Source organism: Alosa pseudoharengus, unplaced genomic scaffold (genome assembly GCF_046254945.1).
Source record: "Alosa pseudoharengus isolate Yale_2024_CS ecotype anadromous, Long Island Sound unplaced genomic scaffold, YU_APseudo_1.1 YU_APseudo_1.1_scf_7, whole genome shotgun sequence".
In the NCBI taxonomy this organism is placed as follows: domain Eukaryota; kingdom Metazoa; phylum Chordata; class Actinopteri; order Clupeiformes; family Clupeidae; genus Alosa; species Alosa pseudoharengus.
The window spans coordinates 21,283,224-21,305,220 of NW_027468859.1; the positions used below are offsets into that span (position 1 = coordinate 21,283,224).

General features: G+C 40.4%; 1 protein-coding gene across 3 annotated transcripts; it reads right to left on the bottom strand.

Moving 5' to 3' along the window:
* Positions 1-247: 247 nt before the first annotated feature.
* On the bottom strand, positions 248-21,034 carry gtf2a1 (general transcription factor IIA, 1). Of its 3 annotated transcripts, none has more exons than XM_076272236.1 (10): positions 20,988-21,034; positions 18,540-18,641; positions 15,736-15,898; positions 14,171-14,235; positions 9,264-9,351; positions 8,461-8,591; positions 8,082-8,183; positions 7,420-7,686; positions 2,569-2,658; positions 248-2,462 (listed from the first exon to the last, which is right to left on the bottom strand). In XM_076272236.1, exons 2-10 carry the CDS (start codon positions 18,552-18,554, stop codon positions 2,355-2,357), a joined length of 1,029 nt encoding a protein of 342 aa, XP_076128351.1. In that variant the 5' UTR covers positions 18,555-18,641; positions 20,988-21,034; the 3' UTR covers positions 248-2,354. The 3 variants fall into 3 exon arrangements, with proteins under 3 accessions (XP_076128351.1, XP_076128350.1, XP_076128349.1); XM_076272235.1 differs by having other exon boundaries at positions 9,264-9,339; positions 20,824-20,989; XM_076272234.1 differs by having other exon boundaries at positions 20,824-20,989.
* Between the last annotated feature and the right edge of the window lie 963 nt (positions 21,035-21,997).

Here is a 21,997-nt window from a genome sequence, read left to right on the forward strand (position 1 = left end):
ATGGACACAATGCCAATGAACCAAGGAAAATTGTGGCTCATTAAACTAATCCAATAAAAATGTGTAGGACGGCCTACAATACATGTATCAACATTAAAATAATAATCAGCAGATTTATATACTTGGCCAATATATTCTTTTTTAGAAGTACTCTGACAGAAGAGTAAAACTCTCTGAACATAATAGATCACGGCTGCCTGTTAAACATCTTGGCCATAGGTCAAAAAAGGAACAAAGACCAACAAACTCCCAAAATTCAACACACTTTTATTTTTCCCATATTACTTTAATTAAAAGTTTAGCAAAGGCAAAAACTCAATGGGTTTCAGTTCAACAAAATACTAACTTCTCTAATAATTGGTATTCAAAGCACAGCCTTCCAAGGGATGGTCAAGTAATTTACAAAGAACAACCTTGATTCAGAAACAGTATTGTGAATTATACAAACGTAATACATTTCCCTCTCAGAACAGTTCTTCAGACAGCAGCTGAAACGCGTGGTAGATAAACAATTATAAAAACAAAGCAGAGAATACAGTTTCTTTAAAACACCTGCATCATTAAATACCATCCTTTATTTATTCGCCGGTAAGCTGATATTAAACAAATCAAAAAGGCACAAATAAGAAATGGACAGTGAGAAGCACTGGACTATGGAGAAAAAAAAAATATATATATAGATATTTTTGCACACCTATACTAAAATCTTTTCTAAGAATTTACAGTCACAGAGAAGTGACCTGCAGTTCCATCCAACTGCTATGGTGATGAGAATCATTCAGTTCTGGCGGGAAGAGGGGGTAGGGTGATCTAGTTAGGTGAAATTTCCCTTGATCCCACACTTACGTGAGTGAGTCACGCCTCACGCAAATTAGGGCAGGGACTTTTGAGTAGACAGGGAACTAAATGAAACCACTCCGAAAAGAACGACATGATTAAAAGTCAAGCCCAAGACTAGGCTGAAATTGACAGTAGAGCACATGATGGAGTCTTGTCCAGCCAACAGAAGAAAAAACTTTTTTCTCTTTTCATTTTCTAAGAGCACAGTTTGGTACAGTGTGTAACCCCATCCCGCCCCAAATAATTAACAATGGTGCCTGAGCTTTCAGGAATAAATATTCACAAAAAAAGATTAAAAAAAAAGAAAAGAAATACACTACAAAAATAAAAAAAACACCCTCTACTTTCTTGTAACATTGGAGGAAGTGAAGTGTCAAGAACATTGTACAGACATTGTTGTTGTAGGCTAACGAAGGACAAGTGACCTGACACACACGAGACACACAAGCGCACAAAGCCATCTGGGAAAAAGCATGCGGGGGGGGGGACCAAACACAGAGAGTGCAAAAACTCCAATTTCACATTGCTACGCTTCTCATTGGTTTAATTCGTTCGTTAAACATGGAAAACAAAACAAAAAGAAATTCAGTCAATGACGTTTGAGATTGTGGAAATCGAACAAGAACTTGGTTTCATTTACTCAGCTGATATGCTGCTTTGCATCTGCTCGAAATGTTTATACTACATCGCGTATTAACAGCTTGCTCTTCGGCACCTTTGTGTAGTGTTTGCCCGCTGGATAAAAAAAGGTTACTTCCTTTATTAACTATTCTTTAAAATAATGGCAGGGTATGAAGGTTTGTAGGCTGGGGACCAGGACAGACTAGGCACGTTTCTGTGTGGCAGGAATATAGAACAAGAGAACGGAATTGGGATGTAGTACCAGAATGTGCTGACGTGAGGCTGATAAAAAGAACATGTGCAATCAAAAAGGCTATCTTCACGTTGGTGCTTATTTCTCACACACTCTTGAAGTCACTCTACTTCAAGCCACTCTTCATTCCTGCCTTAATGGATTTATTTATTTATTTATTTATTTTAATATTTTGGTCGAAATATGGGCATTATTAATGGTCTGGATGGGTAAAAGTTCAACATGGTCCGCTATCCGTAGATACTTTTTTCTCTCTTCTTGAATTTCTCACTTCACGATTTAGTCGGTCGAGGTGATGATCCGAGTGAGAAAACGATTGATTTGTGAAACCTCTTCCACTTTGTGTGATCTGCTAGCAATAAACTGCCAGTCACTGGCATTCAAGAATTGTGTGTGTGTGTGTGTGTGTGTGTGTGTGTATGCCATTAGCGGGATTTGCGACTCACAGTTTTTTTTGTGTGTTTAAAGGGTGTCATCGTATTCCCACACGCCTGCCAACCACACACACACACCAACTGAAATGCATACAGTCCCAGGTCTTGATGTGTCTCTAACATCGGGATTGGACAATTCCAGGCGCCTGTCCCATTGTTTCAATTCCCCCTTTTTTCTCTTCATGTTCGGTTTTGCTGCATTTTGCTTACCACTCCGCATCCCCTATGGCTTTGGAGAACACGTAGTCCCTCCCGTTCAGGTTCATGATGCCGTCTTTCAGAGTGAACTTCCATTTGTTCTTACTTCTGTGAATCTAGAAGTCAAGAAGGTACAGTTCAGATGGTTAGCATTTTACCTTGTCCTCTCATAGGGTAAATTGTGTACATAAAAGGTAGCCTCTTCCACTTCGCCAGATTTACCTTGTCATATTGGCAAACAACTACATTCTCTGTATCGAAAAGCTCTTGATCTTCTTCATCGCTGACATCATCGCTACTGTTAAGGGGTTCCTTAAGAGCAAGAAAAGAACGCCAGAAAATTAGCAATGCTTAAAAGCCTCCAAAGTCCTTAAAGCAACAGTCTGCTGTTGCTTACAAATTATTAAATCAAAATTATTAAAATTATTCTGAAACACTTATTCTGAAATTATTCTAAAACACAACCAATTTTGGCGAACAGAAACGGATGGTCAGAGGCGTAAAGTTTATAGACATTAAAGGTGTGGCCAGTCCACATTCACTCATTTAATGGCGCGACTTTTTGATCAAATGCTGGGTGCAAAAGGGTTGTTCTTATGTTAATCAGTCATGTGTGATTTGGGTGCAACATCCTTCAAACCAATGATGAGTATGACATCTGTCATTCCCTTAACAGCAAACAGCGCAACTTCAAACAACTAATCAGTATTTTGATAGGCAGCGGCACATTTGAAGGAATCTACTTGCATGCGAGATGTTAACAAGAATTCCACTAAACCTTGCTTTACTAAAACCTGTTTGTGACTAGCAGAGTATAGCCTACATGCATCTGCAACAGGAGTTGCCGTTTACATCTCATGACTGTCTTCAGCTGTGCTTTATATGCGCCTTTAGCTATAGACCAGGTTTTTCTTGGTCAATGGCATAATGATTTTAGAGGGTGTAAGGGTCTTTTTTTAGATCATGCGCCAGACCACACCTCATGTCGTTAATTGCCACACCCCTGGGTGCAAGGTTTAATAAAAGCGCAGCACATGGCAAAACTTTCCTGACTTTATTGAGTGTAAGATAAGAACTAGAAAATGTAATTCCAAGGAATAACCAGTGCATGAAAAAGCAAAACATATGATAGTTACGGTTTAGGTAGATATGGTTGTTGCAATGCTAAGAAACAGCTAATAAAGCTGTTTCTATGATGGTTGCTAGGGTAATCATGTTGGTTCACGGAAACTGACATAGATGCTTTATTTAAATGGTTGCTATGTTGATTGCTAGGTAGGTGGTGGTTTAAGATAGTTGGCTGGAGGCATAGTTGATATCTGACAGTTGGAATGGCTAAACAGTTAAAGAGTTGAACAGTTTAGTTAAATTATGTAATAGTGAATTATTGTAGTGAGGACTTTTATTTTGAAAAAGTTGTAGGCAGAGGAAACAGTTGGCAGGAGTCATAGTTGATGACATTACATTACATTTAGCAGACACTTCTTGACCAAAGTGACTTACATATGTTAGCTATATTACAAGGGATCACATTGTCCCGCCCGCCACACATTAATGATCTATGTTGTACTATTTAAATTAAAGATAATCATTTCATTTCTGCGCTTTTTACGCAAGCAGCCTTCCTTGCCCAGTCCCGCTCTCTCTCGTAACGAGCCGGCTGCCCCTCCTCTGAGTCTGCATGTGCATTTAACAAAACATGAACGATTGTTGTTGTCACATAGAAGCATTGCATAGAAGACGGCGGGCTAAATTGCTATTAAATCCGCTTCGCACCGTGACTATGCTGCGCAAATTTGTTCAAAACTGCTGCATTAAAGTTAACTCTGCTAAGGTCCTATCACAGCATAGTTTAGTCTCCTCAATGTACTAACTTAGGTTATGCAATCAAGCAGCATCTCAAAGCTAACGTTAGAATACTGTTTGGAAGTCGAGTTTAGCATGCTTACTTACAGCTGCTTGTCAATTTCGTTACTCATGCAGGGCTTATTTTATTGACTGACACCCAATGTAAATGGAAAAGTGTTTTCCAAGACTCAAAAGTGCTTGTCCCAAGGAGAAGTACGAACCTTTATTTTAACTAACTACATAGAAAACGTTATGAATTGCATCCACACATCAGCAGCCTTTTAACTGTGTTACAATTGCAAGGGTTCCCTTACGAACGTCTTAAAGTGACAAGTCACTCAATTAGACCTATACACTACCAAGACAATCTTAACAAACCCCTTAACAACAACCCCCACCAAAATTGTCCAAAACAGCATACCACCACAAATTCAATCGAAATCTGTGGGAAACACTGATAGTTGATGACAACTGACTGTTGGAATGGCTGAAAGGTTAAATAGTTGAATAGTTTAAGTAGTTAAATTATTTACTAGTGAATTATTGTAGTGAGGACTTATTTTGAAACAGTTGTGAGCAGAGGAAACAGTTGGCGGGAGTCATAGTTGATGACAACTGACAGTTGGAATGGATGAATACTAGATATACCGCAGAGCGGTACAAAATATGACCGCCGCCCAGTCCAGCAAATTCTTTCCACAAAAATAAATCACGCTAAAAGGCCTATATGATTCTAACTGTCTCACTAAATTGCATTATCCACACTCAATTCTCACTGGTATCTGCTAGACAACAAGTACCAAAACATGATTAGTTCATAGATTTCACATGTAAAATTCATTTTATACAACCCCACCTCCATCTTGCCTGTTCATAATTCTGAGAAATTCTTGAATTGTGTGCATGTACATGTTTATGTTATGTGTGTGTGTGTGTGTGTGTGTGTGTGTGTGTGTGTGTGCGCTTTTGTGTGTGCCTGCGTATGTGCCTGTGCATGCAAGCGTACATATGTCTACTGTGTGAGTATGTGTCATACGTATGATTACTGTGAATGTATGTGTGTGTGTGTGTGTGTATCTGTTTGTGCACATGTGTGCACATGAAATGGGTTAACATGACCCCTGGAGGCAAACATACGGAAAAAAATGGTCATCCTAGTCCCTACAGTTCTCAAGATATTCACAGAGAACTGTGTCTGCCCTACCCTCCTTTCGGGGGGTCCAGTCCAGCGGGGGGGCTACAGAACAAAACGAAAAACGACGGTTCCATGCTATCCATGTGGGGTTACACGCCCACCAAGTTTTGTGTACCCCGGTCTTTCAGTGTCCCGGGAATCCTTGTTGGTGTACGTCACTAAATGTACACATAAATTATTTTATTGTAAGGCCCCCCATGAACGAAAGTACACAAAACTTGGCATGCATTCGGAGGGTGTCATAATGATCCTACACTTTTAATTTCGTGCAGTTTTGACCTTGTCAGCCAAAGATATTGTGATGAAAACACCTAATTGTTTGCTTTTTAATTTTTAACTAGGTGGCGCTATACATGAAATAAGTGGTAATGGGATGGGTTGACATGCCCCCTTAAGACCAACATGCATAAAAAAGGTGGACCTCCTAGGCCCTACGGTTTTCGAGATATTCACAGAAAACTGTCTCCGGCCACCTACAGGCCAGTTGGTGTATAGTAACATAAATTAATTTATTGTGTGGCCCCCCATGAACGGAATTCCACAAAACTTGGCATGCATACAGAGGGTGTCATAATGATCCTACACTTCCAATTTAGTGCAGTTTTGACTATGTTAGGTCACAGATACCTGCGATTACAACACCTCATTTTTACTTTTTTGTGTTTAACTAGGTGGCGCTATACATGAAATGAGTGGTTATGGAATGGGTTGACATGGCCCCTTGAGATCAACATAAAAAAAAAATGGTCCTCCTAAACCCTACGGTTCTCGATATATTCACAGAAAACTGTGTCTGCCCTACCCACCTTTCGGGGGGTCCAGTCCAGCGGGGGGGCTACAGATCAAAACGAAAAACGATGGTTCCATGCTATCCATGTGGGGTTACATGCCCACCAAGTTTCGTGTACCCCGGTCTTTCAGTGTCCCGGGAATCCTTGACGGAAATTTGGGCATGCGAAAAAGAAAAAAAACAAAAAAACAATCTGACTAAACCTATGTGACCGCCGCTTCGCTGCGCGGCGGTCATAATTAAATAGTTGTAGTGAGAACTTTTATTTTGAAAGTTATGGGTAGAAGAAACAGTTGAATAGGATCTGTAGTTTTAAGAGAGCCAGATTGTATGCTTAAAGCCTGAGACAAGTAGATAGTTTAAAAGCTGAATGTAGAATGTAGATAGTGTAATGGATGTTGATAGACAGATTGTTTAATGGATGTTGATAGGCAGATTGTTTAATGGATGTTGATAGGCAGATTGTTTAATGGATGTTGCCTTATATAAATGCAGATTGTTTAATGAATGTGCCTTATATCCTTGTAGAATGAAGAGACACAGAGTTAGCCTAGTTTAGCAGAAAGCAGTTGATACAGGTGCAATCAGTTTAATTGGCTCTTTGAGGGGGCCTAATTGAGCAGCTGGCAGTTGATACAGGTGCAAATCAATTTAATTAGCCATTTATGATGTCATAGTGCCAATGCAAAGTCTATGGGGAAAAATAAGCTTGTTTTTTGTTAATATCTCAAAAAGTATAAAGTTTACAAAAATGAAGAATACATTGCTCAAGTGTCCTTTTCAAGAGCTACATTACAAAGTTTGAACAAAGTTTCTACATTAAGCGATTGAAGCTGAATTAGACGCAGACATTTTGGTTAGAACAATAAAAGGAAGACGACAACTTCAGATAACAGAACAGTGCATTTTTATGCACTGTAATAATAAAAGGAAGACGACGACTTCGGATAACAGAACAGTGCATTTTTATGCACTGTAGTTAAGATAAGTCTTGTGTCGCTCTTTGCGCCACCTTGTGCTGGGTGCACGATAGGGACTTTAATGTATACACATGATTCTGAAACACTTCATGTACATACACATAGAACGTATTGAATTCAGAACCTATTTTCCGGTTCTCTGCCTTAATAGTAAATGCAATGCAGTCTATAGTTGAGAGGACTTGTCCCAACTTTCCGATAGCTTTTTAAAACACGTCCACCATTAAGTAAAGGCCACCCAAGTCCTAAAGCAAACCCACCTCCTCCACCTGGCCGTCCTCTCCGCCATCTTTGTCCTTGTCCTCGTCTTCATCCTCGTCATACTCATCCTCCTCTTCCTCGTCCTCCTCCGAGGAGGTGTCCCCAGCACCGTCCACCTGGAGCATCATGGGAGGTTGTTGCTGGGCAGGCTGCTGTTGCTGTTGCTGCTGCTGCTGCTGAGGCTGTTGCTGCTGTTGGGACTGAGCCTGCACCTGTGCAGCACTCACCTGGCCCGGCTGCGTCGTCATGGTTGCCGTCTGCATGACCTTCACAGGAGAGCCATGTTAGAGTATAAACAGGATATTGGGTAAACTGGACAACTAGACACGGTCCATTGGCCAGAACAACAAAACAATGTCAGGCTGACACTAATCTTTGAGGGGATTGATTAGCGACAGGCACAAAGTTCAATCTATGGCCAAGTACCGAGTCTCACACAGAACTTTAATCCCAATAATTCATATGGTGCCAGTAAATAACACAAGATAAAAAGACAGGAAAGACATATAGAAATACAACATATAAAACAGTATGAAAGTATGAAAGATATAAACCAATACAAGAAATCACAGCAGTAGAGCAGAGAACATACATCCTTAGCTAAAAACTTCAGTGTTTGACCACTATTAACATGACAGATAGAGGTGTGTTTAAAGCATACCTGTGCATTCTGCTGTACTTTGTTCCCGGCGAGGACTATCTGTTGGGGCTGGATGATAACCCCTGGTTGTTGGGGGATGCCTCCTTGTAGTGGGGTAAGGACCTGCACAAGGAAACATGAGGTATGACATTAGACTGGTCCATAGCATTTAAGAGCTGCTGTAAACAACAAGCATAGTCAGACCTAGTGTGAAGCAAGGTCTTGCGCAATGAGAGTTGAGGTATGGACAAACCCACAAACACATAATTGCACATAACAGAGCTATTTTTACACAGGCAGCTCTAACACACTAGAGGTTTCCAAAGCAAATGTAGCATTTCAAACCCATGTCTCTGCAAGTGGCTGGATGTAACGTTAGCTGTATCAGAGTGGTGGGTACCTGCTGGATGACGGGGGCCTGCACTCCTGGCTGCATCTGAGAGAGAACCTGCTGCTGTAGCACCACCTGCTGTTGAGGCTGGATGATGTACTGAGCTCCGTTTGCCGCCCTCACCACCTGAAGGATCTGACCTGACCATGGGAGTGGGTTTACATTAGGGTGATCAGAATATTTCATGGTATTTTTGCAATACAATATGTCTATATAACAATAGTGGCATTCAACAGATTTTCTTCCCCACAAGAGACATATGCATACATCCTTGAGAGGCAAAAAAATAACTCATTAAACATTACACGCTGAGCAATTCTGATAATGCCACTTTCTCAGTTACCAATTTACAGAGCCAGGAGTATGTGTGAAGACTGAAGGCTTTTTGTCAAATAGTTTACTGGACTAGAATCGCACTGGCACCCTTAATTATGAAATCAAAACAACCCTAGTCAAATTATTTCACCCTGCTCAAAACCTTAACACTCCCAAAACTAAAATTGTATGTATATGTATATATGTATATATATATATGTATATATATATATATATATATATATATATATATATATATATATATATATATAAATAAAAAGACAAACTATACAAAGGCCATTGATTCTTCTAGTCTTCTAGCATAATCCTATTAGTGCAAGGTGATGGTGATGTCTATACTGGGGACACCATGTTATATTAAGGCTGCAATTTCCCCAATCCCCATGTGTACCAGGCCATGGAGACCACATAAACACAATACATGGGCACTACTGATACATCATCATCATCATCACGCCCTGGTGAGTGTGAATTACCTTGACTGGTGATGAGCTGCTGATACGGTCCTACCCCTGTGGGCAAAGCCAGTGTGGCTGCGGTTGCAGCTGCACTCTGTAGAAAGGACAACGCAGACAAAAAAAACACACATATGAGCACATGAGCACATATTAGCAAGTGCTCCACTTTATGCTTACACATAAACCGCATGGGGTGAACAAATATAGATTGAGTTGGAGTGTGGCTGTGTTAACGGACATTATAAAACCAATAGGAGGTCTTCCTGTTCTACAGCTGACATGTAACTCATATTAACAAATATATGAGTGTGTCTCTCTATTCATTCATATAGAAAGGATTCTAGATGTCTATTCTGGATGTCAGAAAGTCTCTGACAATAATTAAGAGGGAAAACTCACGTTAAATCATATACCGATTTATTTAGTTCAGCTCAGTATAAATTCATATAAATTCAAAGAAATGCAAGACTCAGAGGAAATCAGTAACTAACTGGCACATACACCAATGGCTACAACTAATGGAATATACAACACCCTCCACATTAATTGGCACCCCTGGTAAAGGCCAGGACAAGAAGAGGTATACAAATGCCATCTTTCACAAGATCCACAATGAAAATAAACTATTTTTGCTGTTAGCTGATCATGACCTACTTTTAGGGTTTTGGCAGAGACATCCAGATTTGGGTTTAAAATGTCCAGGCATTTCATGGAGTTCATGATTCCATGAACCCTAATGAGGCTCTCAGGGCATTTGGATTAAAAAAAGTGTTTTGTTTTTTTTCTTCTAGACTATTTCTTTGCTATATATTGCAATTGGATTGGGTAGTCCAGGACATGGATTTCAGTATTGCTATATTTGTTGATGGTGTGGGGATGACCCTTGCAAACAGATGTGGGTAACCGAATATGTTTACATAATGTTGACAGGCTAGAGATCTGCTAACTATGAGCCATGAAATGGCAACATTATTATGTTCACTAACAGAGAAGGTTTTTTTTAACTGTTTAAATCAGTGTATCAGTGTGACTCGTTTTTATGTGACTTGTCCCACCTCTTTGTATGACGTTTAGATGGGATGTTAGAATAATTGGACTCCACCCAGCCCTCTACAATGGCTATATATACCCTTACCCTGCATCTGTTCTGGTTTACACCTGACGAAGACCTGAGTGGTCGAAACGTTGTGTATCATCCACCATTAAACTGGGAGCTTTAGATACAGTGTGCGGATATCTCTTCTTGTATTAAAAAAAGTGTCCCAGAATATCACAGCAAGGCTCAACGTTAACTTTTAAAAGTGGTTGTCAGTTTGGCAACTAGGCATGAGGTTTTGGTTGACAAAGCGAACCAAATGTGGTTGTCACAGGGGCAACCAGGGGTGACAAACTGGTTGCCACTTGTAACAATTTGGTAGCCAACGGCAACCTGGCAACCATTAATGTGGAGCCCTGCATAGACTCTCCACCAAACTTACATTTAGGAATGGGGTTCTTCTTCAGTATGGTCATTATTCTATTTACGCCAAACCCACCTTGAATCGGTGTTGGCAAACAGCTAAATTTCCATCTTACCATAGAACAAGATTCCAGGCAAAGTCCCAGTAGCATTTATCAACTTTGTTTGTTTGTTTTGTAGTTGAATGACAAGAAAGCCTATTAAATGGAGGTCACTTCACTTTTTTCAATCCTTTGATACTTTTATTTGTACGTTTCCAACAGCGATTTTTAGCAAGAGAGACATGGGTCCATTTCCAGACGAGTTTGTAATAGTTCCATTGTACCTTCTAAATAATTTTTGTAACACTAATATAGGGGCATTTCAGGTACCCATTTCCTGACTTAGTCAATACACTTTCCCTTATTCAAGTTGTGTATTCTCTTGTCTTTCCCATGGTGAAGAATGACTTGGGTGTTTGACCTCTGTGTGACTATTTGTATGCCTTAATGAAACAGGTCAGTTAGGGCTGGGCGATAAAACGATAGCGATATGTATCGCAATAGATATGTAATCGATATCAATAAAAAATACGTTCGATAGAACATTCGATAATTAAAAGCAACACACACCTCCCGCCTTACATTGTCCATAAATAAATAGGCTAAATATATCTTGCATTGTAGCTTGTATGTGCAACTCTACCAGAGTAGGTGATCGAAGTACTGTAGGCCTACCTCAACACAGACTCTCAATGAGTCCTTGCCCTGTGCACCCTCTCCCTCTCTCTCTCTCCCTCTCAACAGGCGCATCCCTCCTCAGCATGCACATGTAGGCCTAATCGAAACATTCACAATCATGCAAGACGACTGGCTAAAATGCTATTAAATCCGGTTAGCATCATCAGCACGCTGCACAAATTTGTTCAAAACTGTTGCATTCAAATTGACTGCTAAATTCTAATCATCTCAATCCCGATGCAAATGGAAAAGTATTTTCCAAGACTCAAACGGGCCTGTCCCAAGGAGAAAAAGTATTCATTCAACTTAAACACACATGAACTAGCAAATTAAGCTACTTTGTTTACAATATTTCCAGGCTTCAACCAGTGCTGCTTTTCATTCAGACTTATGTGCACATTTATTTATTTGAGTGTTTTTCATGATTGTGTTGCTATTTATTTTCCCTGTTTGCTTTGATTGATAAGGAAGGTTAAGTTTAAAATAAAAGTGTCTAAATTAAAAAAAAAATTCTGGTCCTTATCTGAAATAGATAACCACTATATGAGATAACCACTGACCATATACTTTACAAACACTTATAGATAAATATGTACACAATAAAAATAAAGGAAAAATATTTGGTTGTTTCATTGATTTCAAAAAAGCCTTTGACTCAGTTTGGCATGATGGTCTCTCATTAAAACTAATTGAAAATGGCATTGGAGGAAAAACTTATGACATCAAAGATATGAACAACAACAACAACAACATTAGTGATCTCGCAACAGACATTGAGAAATATCCAGGACTACAGGGGGAGGGAAATTAAAATGCCTCTTATTCGCCGATGACTTGCTACTGCGATCATCAAGTGAGGAGGGTTTACAAGAGAGCCTTTGAATTCTAGAAAACTATTCTCAAACCTGGAACCTCCCAATAAATATAGATAAATCCAATGATATTTCAGAAAAAAGCTCGCTCTAAAGGGAGCAAGAACGACTTCACCCTTGGGGGAGATAAGCTCTGTCAGGTGACAAACTATAATTACTTGGGCCTGACAATTTCATCATCAGGAAGTTTTGATTTGGCAATAAAAGACTTAACCGATAAAGCACGTAAAGCCTACTACTCAATAAAAAAAATCGGTATACCAACTCAACCCCCAGTCAGATTGTGGCTCGGTCATCAAGCCCATTATTTTGTATGGGAGTGAGATTTGGGGCACCAAGTACCAATTCAATTATGATGCATGGGACAAAAGCCCAATTGAAATATTTCATCTTCAAGTCTGCAAAAACATCCTAGGAGTACACAGACATGCATCAAATCTTGCTTGCAGGGCAGAACTTGGCCGATTTCCTCTTTTAACCGATATACAGAAAAGAGCATCCAAATTTTATTATCATTTACTTTTTTCCAACACCAATGCATGTCATTATAGTGCCCTTCTACGAAGACGAAAACACCCAGAGAGTGATCCTTTTCAATACCTAACAGCACAATATGACCTAAATGTAATGGACATTATGCAGGCAAAACTGAAACTCATTGAAAAAACTACTCAAGATGAGTACTATGAATATTGGCTAAACAACATTGAACAATTTGAACAAATTGCAATGTTTCCAAAAAATCAAAACCAATTATGAATTTGCATCTTATTTAAAAGAAATTATAGAGTACAAACAAAGAAAATTACTAACATCTTATAGATTAAGTGAACACTCCCTGGCCTTAGAAATGGGAAGACACAGGCAAACCTGGCTTCCTAGGGAGGAAAGGCTGTGTTTGCAGTGCAGTGAGGGAGTAGTAGAAGATGAAAAACACTTCCTCACTGAATGCAGTAAATTCAGCACAGCCAGGAACCAATATTTCAATTCAGCCAAATTATTCCTCAATTTGAACTATTAGAAAATGTAGACAAGCTCCCATACTTGTTGGGAGAGCATACAAGTTGTGTAAAACTAGCTGCACAGTACCTGTCATAAACACGTCATAAATCGAGGGAGTGACCCATATTGATTTATATCAATAATCAATACCCATGATAGCACATTGATAAATATACAGTATAATATGTATAGTAATACTGTATCATTATACATTTCATTTATTATTCTCTCTTTTTAATTATTATCATTTTGTTATTATTATTATTATTATTATATATATATTTTTTTTTAAAGTATTGTATCTGTGTTGTTTTGTTATATGTTTGCTTTGGCAACACTGCTTCATTGAGTAATGCCAATAAAGCTCCATTGAAAATTGAGAGAAGAGAAGAGAAGAGAAGAGAAGAGAAGAGAAGAGAAGAGAAGAGAAGAGAAGAGAAGAGAAGAGAAGAGAAGAGAAGAGAAGAGAAGAGAAGAGAAGAGAAGAGAAGAGAAGAGAAGAGAAGAGAAGAGAAGAGAAGAGAAGAGAAGAGAAGAGAAGAGAAGAGAAGAGAAGAGAAGAGAAGAGAAGAGAAGAGAAGAGAAGAGAAGAGAAGAGAAGAGAAGAGAAGAGAAGAGCATGCAAGATGTGTTTTGAGCTGGAAACCTGCTCCCTAATCCTGTCTGAGAACCGCGGCTCTTGCTAATCGATTTCCTGGGCCCCTCCTCCGCCCATCTGTCCCCAAGATGCCCAGCTGGACGGCCACAGTCACACCAACAGCCCCCTCCAAGAACGAGACAGCAAGGACCGCTAGCCATTACTACAGAAGAACAAACGGTCTGCCAATCCATTGTCATCTGGTCGTGTTACAGTTACGTCAACCCCTGACTCACCATTCCCGTTGCATTCATGGCCTGGAGGATCTTGGGATCCTGAACGATGACTTGCTGCTGTGGAGCTGTGGACAGCAGGGGAGGGAGAGATGAAGAGGGTTGAAGAGGCGGAGGGGTTTTTCATGTGCACACACACACACACACACACACACACATATAGCTACACCCTTGATGCATCAACAATTCAGAAAATTAAGCCTAATTTAACAATCTAATGGCCAAAATGGACAGTGTTGAGAGATGATGTGGGCAGGAAAAACTAATGAAAGCTTGAATTTAATGACCTTCCATTAAATAAAGGAAGCAGTCACTCACAGATAATTATTTTTAAAATAAAAAGGCTGTCTGGCTTTTCAATAATAAAATACAATTTCAGTTCTTATTTAAAGCGCAACTCTCGCCAAAATGCATCCTAGGGTATTTTTGTGAATGTACCCGAGTCAAACTTTCATTTAAAAGCATAATTACGTCCGAATGTTACTTGGTTTTTCTGCTCGCCGCCATCTTGCCAGTCAAGGAGTGAGTTGTCCAAAACCTTTCTTTTTAGTAAATTATGTGTACACAATGTTCTCAATGCTTGAGTTCATGTGTAGACACACTGATGACACTTCAATCAAAGTTTCATGTTGTGTCGAGCCTTCTTAGCATTTTAAAAATAGTGATTTTGACACGATCATGTATCAAAATAGTAGTGCCCCTAGGATTCTCATTCAAAAGGCCATTTAACCCGAAAACGGCAATGCGGACAAGCTTAAAAGTGGTGCTTCGGACGTAATTATGCTTTTAAACGAAAGTTTGATTTGCATTTTGGCGAGAGTTACGCTTTAAATTCAAATGTTCACTTTGTTTTTGGTCAAACAATGTCGAGAACACATGCGCCCGCATTTATTGCTAAAATCACCCTACATGACTCACGTCAGATAACTGTAGTGTTTCGCAATACACAACATCAGTTTTTGAGATCACTTTAAACCTAAAACTGCATTTTACTGGTCAGCAGATGTTGAGAAATTGACTAAGTGAAGCCCAGCCATCAAAAGACAAGTCATCGAGTTTTTAAGTCATAGACTAGTCAAAGACTATAATTTTGCAAGGTCTAGGGATTGCAACTAGAAGTCTTGCAACTAGAAGACTGAAGACTGCAACTAAATTCCTTTAAATTATTTTCCATCGCGCACTAGATATCAAAAGAAACTCAAACGATAGCCTACTCATATCAAAGTCATATTTTCGTGTTTCTGCAGCATTGTTTAATGTATGACATCCCTAACAGATATAGAGTTGATCTGTCACATGGAATAGCGGACTAATAATTTATAAGAAACTAAATAACAAATTATCATATTCATGGGTTTCATCAGGTCCCTTGCCACAGGTGTATAAAATCAAGCACCTAGATTATGAATGCAGACTGCATGGTGCTTGATTAATGCACCTGTGGCAAGGGACCTGATGAAACCCATGAATAGGCTACAGCTGTTGCCTACTTTGCCCCTTCTTGTTTGGTGTTGGAGTGAGGTCACTATTAGGGCTGAACGATTAATTGCATTTGTGTGTGTCCTCACCCTGCTGCTGTGGGGGCAGGATGACCTGGTGCTGGGTCTGGGTCTGCTGTTGGCTCTGTTGGACTTGCTGAGCTTGCTGCTGCTGCTGAGCCTGCAGGGCTTGCTGCTCCTCAGTGTGGAAGCCCTCCACTGCCTTTGACTGCATCAGCTTATTCTCCCAAAGCTGCGGCCAGAGCATGAGGATGAATAATTGAACAATTCGGTGCGAGTGAGTTAGTGTGCGAGGGAGACGGGGACTGATCGCAAGTTAGTTTTGGTGCAGCACTTTAAGGAACTTCTTCCACCCAGCCTCTGCAGCCTCTCCACTGCTCATCATCAAGGCTGTGAGTGACCACAATGGCTATGGAAAGTGTGTCATATTTCAGTGACTTGTCCATGAAATTGCAGAGCAGGCTCTAGGTTGCAGTTGCCAGACCCCAATATTGGCAAGTGTACTTTCCCTTACATATGAAACTAAATATTATACTTAAAGGAACACGCCACCCAAAATCAGTAGTAATATATGTTCTTACCTTAACTTTCACGAGTTGAGTCGTACCTCTCCCACGTCAGTATGTGCACTCAAACGCTCTGGCGCGCGGCGCGAATGTGTTAGCATGTTGCTATGCTAGTGGGCTCTGCCGTGGCCGTAGAGAGAGTAAGATGGCATTAATCAAACACATCCACATTTTCCCTACTTAAATACAGTTGCACAAGTAGTTGATTAAAAATGTTAGGGCACACAACATGAAACGTGACGATTTTCCAAGCAAATAAACAGGAGAACTACAATGTCTGGCGCAATAGCACTTGGGAGTACTTCGACCTAGGTAGTAATATTAATTAACACCTAATTGTAGATCCTATCCACCACAGAGTTTAGAATCCATGCTTGATCGACCCCTCAGCCTCCCCCTCCCCTCTGAGCGAGAGAGAGGCACACACACTAGAGATGCGCTGATGGGCTATATTATAACATTGCTGTGTTTATATGGGATGTTTTTAATGTAGCCTATATGGGATGCGGCGCTGCTGACGTGAGGCTAGAAAGCTCTTGCCTGTTCTTTCTAGAAAGACTGATCCAATGCAGCAAATATATTAAAAGGCTAAAGTCCTACATTGGCTATGTTGTAGCCTATATCCCCAGAATATCAGCAGCAAACTCAGTCTCCGTCTTGCAAAACAGTCTCCAAATAAAACGCACATCGGCCTGTTGCCTAGCCTATTCTGTGTGCCAATATAGCCTATCGTCCAAAATGCTTGATTGCATTGCATTCTCCACATTTTTAGCTAAATTCTCATGTACCATATCAGCGTTTTTGTTCAGTGAATCTTTTGTAAATTGCAATGTTATAATATAGCCCATCAGCGCATCTCTAGTGTGTGTGCCTCTCTCTCGCTCAGAGGGGAGGGGGAGGCTGAGGGGTCGATCAAGCATGGATTCTAAACTCTGTGGTGGATAGGATCTACAATTAGGTGTTAATTAATATTACTACCTAGGTCGAAGTACTCCCAAGTGCTATTGCGCCAGACATTGTAGTTCTCCTGTTTATTCGCTTGGAAAATCGTCACGTTTTATGTTGTGTGCCCTAACATTTTTAATCAACTACTTGTGCAACTGTATTTAAGTAGGGAAAATGTGGATGTGTTTGATTAATGCCATCTTACTCTCTCTACGGCCAAAGCAATTTACAAAAGATTCACTGAACAAAAACGCTGATATGGTACATGAGAATTTAGCTAAAAATGTGGAGAATGCAATGCAATCAAGCATTTTGGACGATAGGCTATATTGGCACACAGAATAGGCTAGGCAACAGGCCGATGTGCGTTTTATTTGGAGACTGTTTTGCAAGACGGAGACTGAGTTTGCTGCTGATATTCTGGGGATATAGGCTACAACATAGCCAATGTAGGACTTTAGCCTTTTAATATATTTGCTGCATTGGATCAGTCTTTCTAGAAAGAACAGGCAAAAGCTTTCTAGCCTCACGTCAGCAGCGCCACATCCCATATAGGCTACATTAAAAACATCCCATATAAACACAGCAATGTTATAATATAGCCCATCAGCGCATCTCTAGTGTGTGTGCCTCTCTCTCGCTCAGAGGGGAGGGGGAGGCTGAGGGGTCGATCAAGCATGGATTCTAAACTCTGTGGTGGATAGGATCTACAATTAGGTGTTAATTAATATTACTACCTAGGTCGAAGTACTCCCAAGTGCTATTGCGCCAGACATTGTAGTTCTCCTGTTTATTCGCTTGGAAAATCGTCACGTTTTATGTTGTGTGCCCTAACATTTTTAATCAACTACTTGTGCAACTGTATTTAAGTAGGGAAAATGTGGATGTGTTTGATTAATGCCATCTTACTCTCTCTACGGCCACAGCAGAGCCCGCTAGCATAGCAACATGCTAACACATTCGCGCCGCGCGCCAGAGCGTTTGAGTGCACATACCGACGCGGGAGAGGTACGACTCAACTCGTGAAAGTTAAGGTAAGAACATATATTACTACTGATTTTGGGTGGCGTGTTCCTTTAAGGTGACGATACATGGGGCAACCTTTTGAGCAATGTTGCTGGACAACCATATAACCAGTCTAATGTGTTAATCATAAAAATGTTCCTACTATTGATTAAAGTAAGGCAATGCTAAGAGATCACTGGTAATTCATTTGAACAATACTCAAGAACACTGACCAACAAAACTGCTCAAAAAATTGCCTTGCGCAACAGCTCTTCTCTGTTTGCATTTCATAATGTAAAACTATATGATACAAAATAAATGCACCGGGCAAACACTATATTATAACAATTTGTTTACCGTTCTGAGCTCCATAAGTACTTGTTCATCCACACCCTCATCCAGAAAGAGTTCCCGTACTTCATTGATGACATCATCAATCACAGACCTGTACAGTTTAGGCTAGGGCATAGAATAAAAGAACATTCCACAGAGTCAACTGTTAGGCTGAGCATATAGACAAAGCTAAAAAAAGAGTAGACATAATCAATCAGAGTCAACTGACACATAAATACCAGTGTAAACTATGCAATGGCAGATGGGACTTGTAAGGACGGCATGGGAGAACTGTTAAAGTTCTTCATTACAATTTGCTAAGTGTAGTTCTCAGCTATTCAGTTAGCTGTGGTGTGTTAACCATTATGACATACACTTCAGTGAAGATACCAAATGTGGTGGTGGTAGGGGTTACGGAAAATGACACAGAATGACAGATAGAGCAGAACATAAAAGAACATGTAGCCTACACCGCTTTTATTTGCTGTAGGGATTTCTCGGTAAACAAGTTTGTGGACAATAAGAAAGTGGTTTTGAGTAAACGTGTTACAGTTAATGACCATGTCTACATCAAATGGTTGTCGTGGTAACATGAACAATGTAGTTCAGAACGTACGCCAGCAGCTACAAAACACCACATTTCCAAAGAGAACTCGGACGGACGAGTTTTTCTGGTCTCTTTGTGACTTGCCTTTTTGAGCCAATATCTTATTACATGTCCGAGCTGACCTAGCAACATTAAACACGAGTCGGTTGCTTAAAAGCTCTTGAGCGCAACGATGGCAAACGAGACCAATCCGCGTAAAGGCACTCATATTTTATTGTTCCACCTTTTGAACTAGGCTAGCTACTTTGTTGCAAACACCAGAAGCTACCCCAGCCACGGGAAATACTAATAAAAAAAACGTTGCTGCGACGCCATAAAAGGCTCCCTTAAGCCCGCACCGCTAGTCCGGAGCAGAAAATGGTCACCTAAATAACGACAGAGGCCACTAGCCTTGTCGTGTCCGCGGCATGGACCTCCCTCTCCCAGTCTGTCTGCTCACTATTTAAAGCTCAGTCTGGTGTTTATATGTAGTGCCGGTGACGTAGCGTTGAGTAGCACCTTCCCATCCCGGGCAGTCTATATTAGAGAGCCGATATGGCTGTATAAAACCAAGCGGTGGAAAGGAGGAGGGTCAGAAGCGCCTAGAGAGTGGAGGGATGGGAGCCATTACGACGAAACGTTTCCACGCACGCCACAAGGGTGTCGAGACATTTTGGATTTCACTGCACGACCTAGTTCTCATTATTTAGTTCAGTGCCATGTTATGTTTGTTTTCTTTTTTAATAGCACGAGGGGGTGAATGTGAAGTGCATTACTGTGGACGCACAAAATGAAGAGGGTTTCAAGCTATTCAGCTGTATTCAAGGAAAGGTGGAGAAATTGAAAGACACTGAGATGAAATGAGCTTTGTACCAAAGCTAAATTTATCAGGAATAGTAGCACTGCCAGCAGAGTGGAATTTTGTGGAAACGGGCTTAGGAAACTGCGCTTCAGATGAGAAGGTGCTTTCCAACTGGAACGCGAAGGCTGTCTGGCTGGCTAACAGCTAGAAGTAGCTAGCCAGCTAACATCAACTGGCTAGTAAGCTAGTGAAACAGCAATCACCATGTCAATACATTTACTACACTCTGCCTTGATATCCAAAGACTATAATTAACAAAACTGATGGCTCATAATGGTCAACATCACGCTAAACAGTTAGGGGGGAAATACCAACAAGTTGGGACATTTCCGTTCACGGTAGTTGACAGCTAACGTCAATCCACAGAACAATGTGGGGGAAAACTTCCCACTACGTTAGTATGAAAACCATATCTAAGATTTAAGCAAGAAGGTTACGTTCAACCTTGCTTTGCCAAAATTAGTTGAAATAGTCGAAACGATATTCCAGCTTCACAATCTTTGTCACCAAAGCACCTAATAACCCACTAACGTTAACCAGTTTCCCTCTAAAAATCATTGCTACTAGCTAATCAATTTGCGTCCCCAGTACGCCATGACCAGCTTGCTGCCAGCTGTAACGTAACGTTAACTACAAGGACTGTGTGGTTTCAAAATAGGTTAGCGAAGGTAAAATGGCCGATTGTGATGGCTACCACTTTTATTAAAACCAACTTCAAGAGGGTTTGACAAACTGCAATCGTATTTCACTGATTTGATTCAACACCAAAGCGATGGCTGAAAAGACACCATTTGCCATTGCACAGCTAGCTAGTCTCACTGACTGCCTAGTGTCTACACTTGTCTTAGATTGATCCTTACCACTGGGTTCGAGTTAGCCGAGCTCGCCATTACTAGCGTTGTGTAAAATCACACGAAAAACAAGCGAGGACAAAGAGCAAAAGCAAAAAAATACTCTAAAACATTGAAGTGACTATTTTAAAAGTAGCCGGTATAACTTTTACAAATAAAACACAGATGTTTACGGTCTTATGCACAGTTCCAGGGCTGCACCTTCCCAGCCGTCCTCTCCCCGTCGTTGTCCTCCTTTATATACTGAGCGATGGAGCTGCGAATGCGCGAGACATAGGGCTGGGTCAATCCGGTCATACCGCAAATTATCGCGGGATTTATTCCTTTGCCCATGTCATCTGAAAGAGGCAGAGAGGAGGTTATTGGGAAATGCAGTTTCCATTTTATTAGTTTAAATGTGTTTATTTACAAGCTGCCTTGCCTCACATTCTCTACACGTGTGAAAGAAACGTGTAGAGCCTACAATCTAAGCCTATGATTGGTAGGATATTGCTAACGATACCTGCATCTGAAGATTTAGCTAATTTTAAATTGATTATAGCATACGTGCAATAATTCTGTCAGAAATCATTAAACCTAGGCCTATTCAGTTTATAACTATCTTAAACTTGACTGGGCACAGTAGCTCAGGTTATAAGAATGTGCACATACAATTGCAAAATAAATAAAATGGGAAAAACTCCTGTTTTCTCCTACTAGGCTACTGGATCCATTGGCTTTAAGTCGCTCTTCAAAACATAAATCAGGCAAAGCCTAAATTACGCCAATGGGCTCTCAAATGAACATGCCATTTTATGTTTAAATGGTTAACCACTGAGGGGCGCTAGGAGTACACATGGTATGGTTCTGATTTTATCCCTACACCCAAAGTGCTGCTAAACCTAGAAAAAAAGGCTAAACCCTGATACCTAACAGAGATGGTATTCAGGAATATTCTGGTCCAACTAAAGAATTGCAGTCAAAATCAACCTCTTGAACCCCCCGAACAGGTCTCTGCAGGGGACTGAAGAATGGGATATGGAAAATGGTAGTATAAGAAACTGAAGTTAGACAAGTGGTCGTCTTTTAGTCTAATAAGCAGACAATCCTTGTTCATGGTTATCACAAACACATAATGACCCATTTTTGAATATTAGGCCATACTGAATTTTTCAATAGCCTGGTTTAGAACTTGGTGATTATA

What these genes read in the sequence shown, in the direction of transcription:
- gtf2a1 (XM_076272234.1), bottom strand. Translation starts at nt 20,853, where the DNA reads ATGGCGAGCTCGGCTAACTCGAACCCAGTG. An exon ending in TACTTATGGAGCTCAGAACG is followed by an intron (nt 15,899 to 18,539) that starts GTAAACAAATTG and finishes CTCTGGCCGCAG; the next exon opens with CTTTGGGAGAATAAGCTGAT. An exon ending in AGGCCCCCGTCATCCAGCAG is followed by an intron (nt 8,184 to 8,460) that starts GTACCCACCACT and finishes TTCCTTGTGCAG; the next exon opens with GTCCTTACCCCACTACAAGG.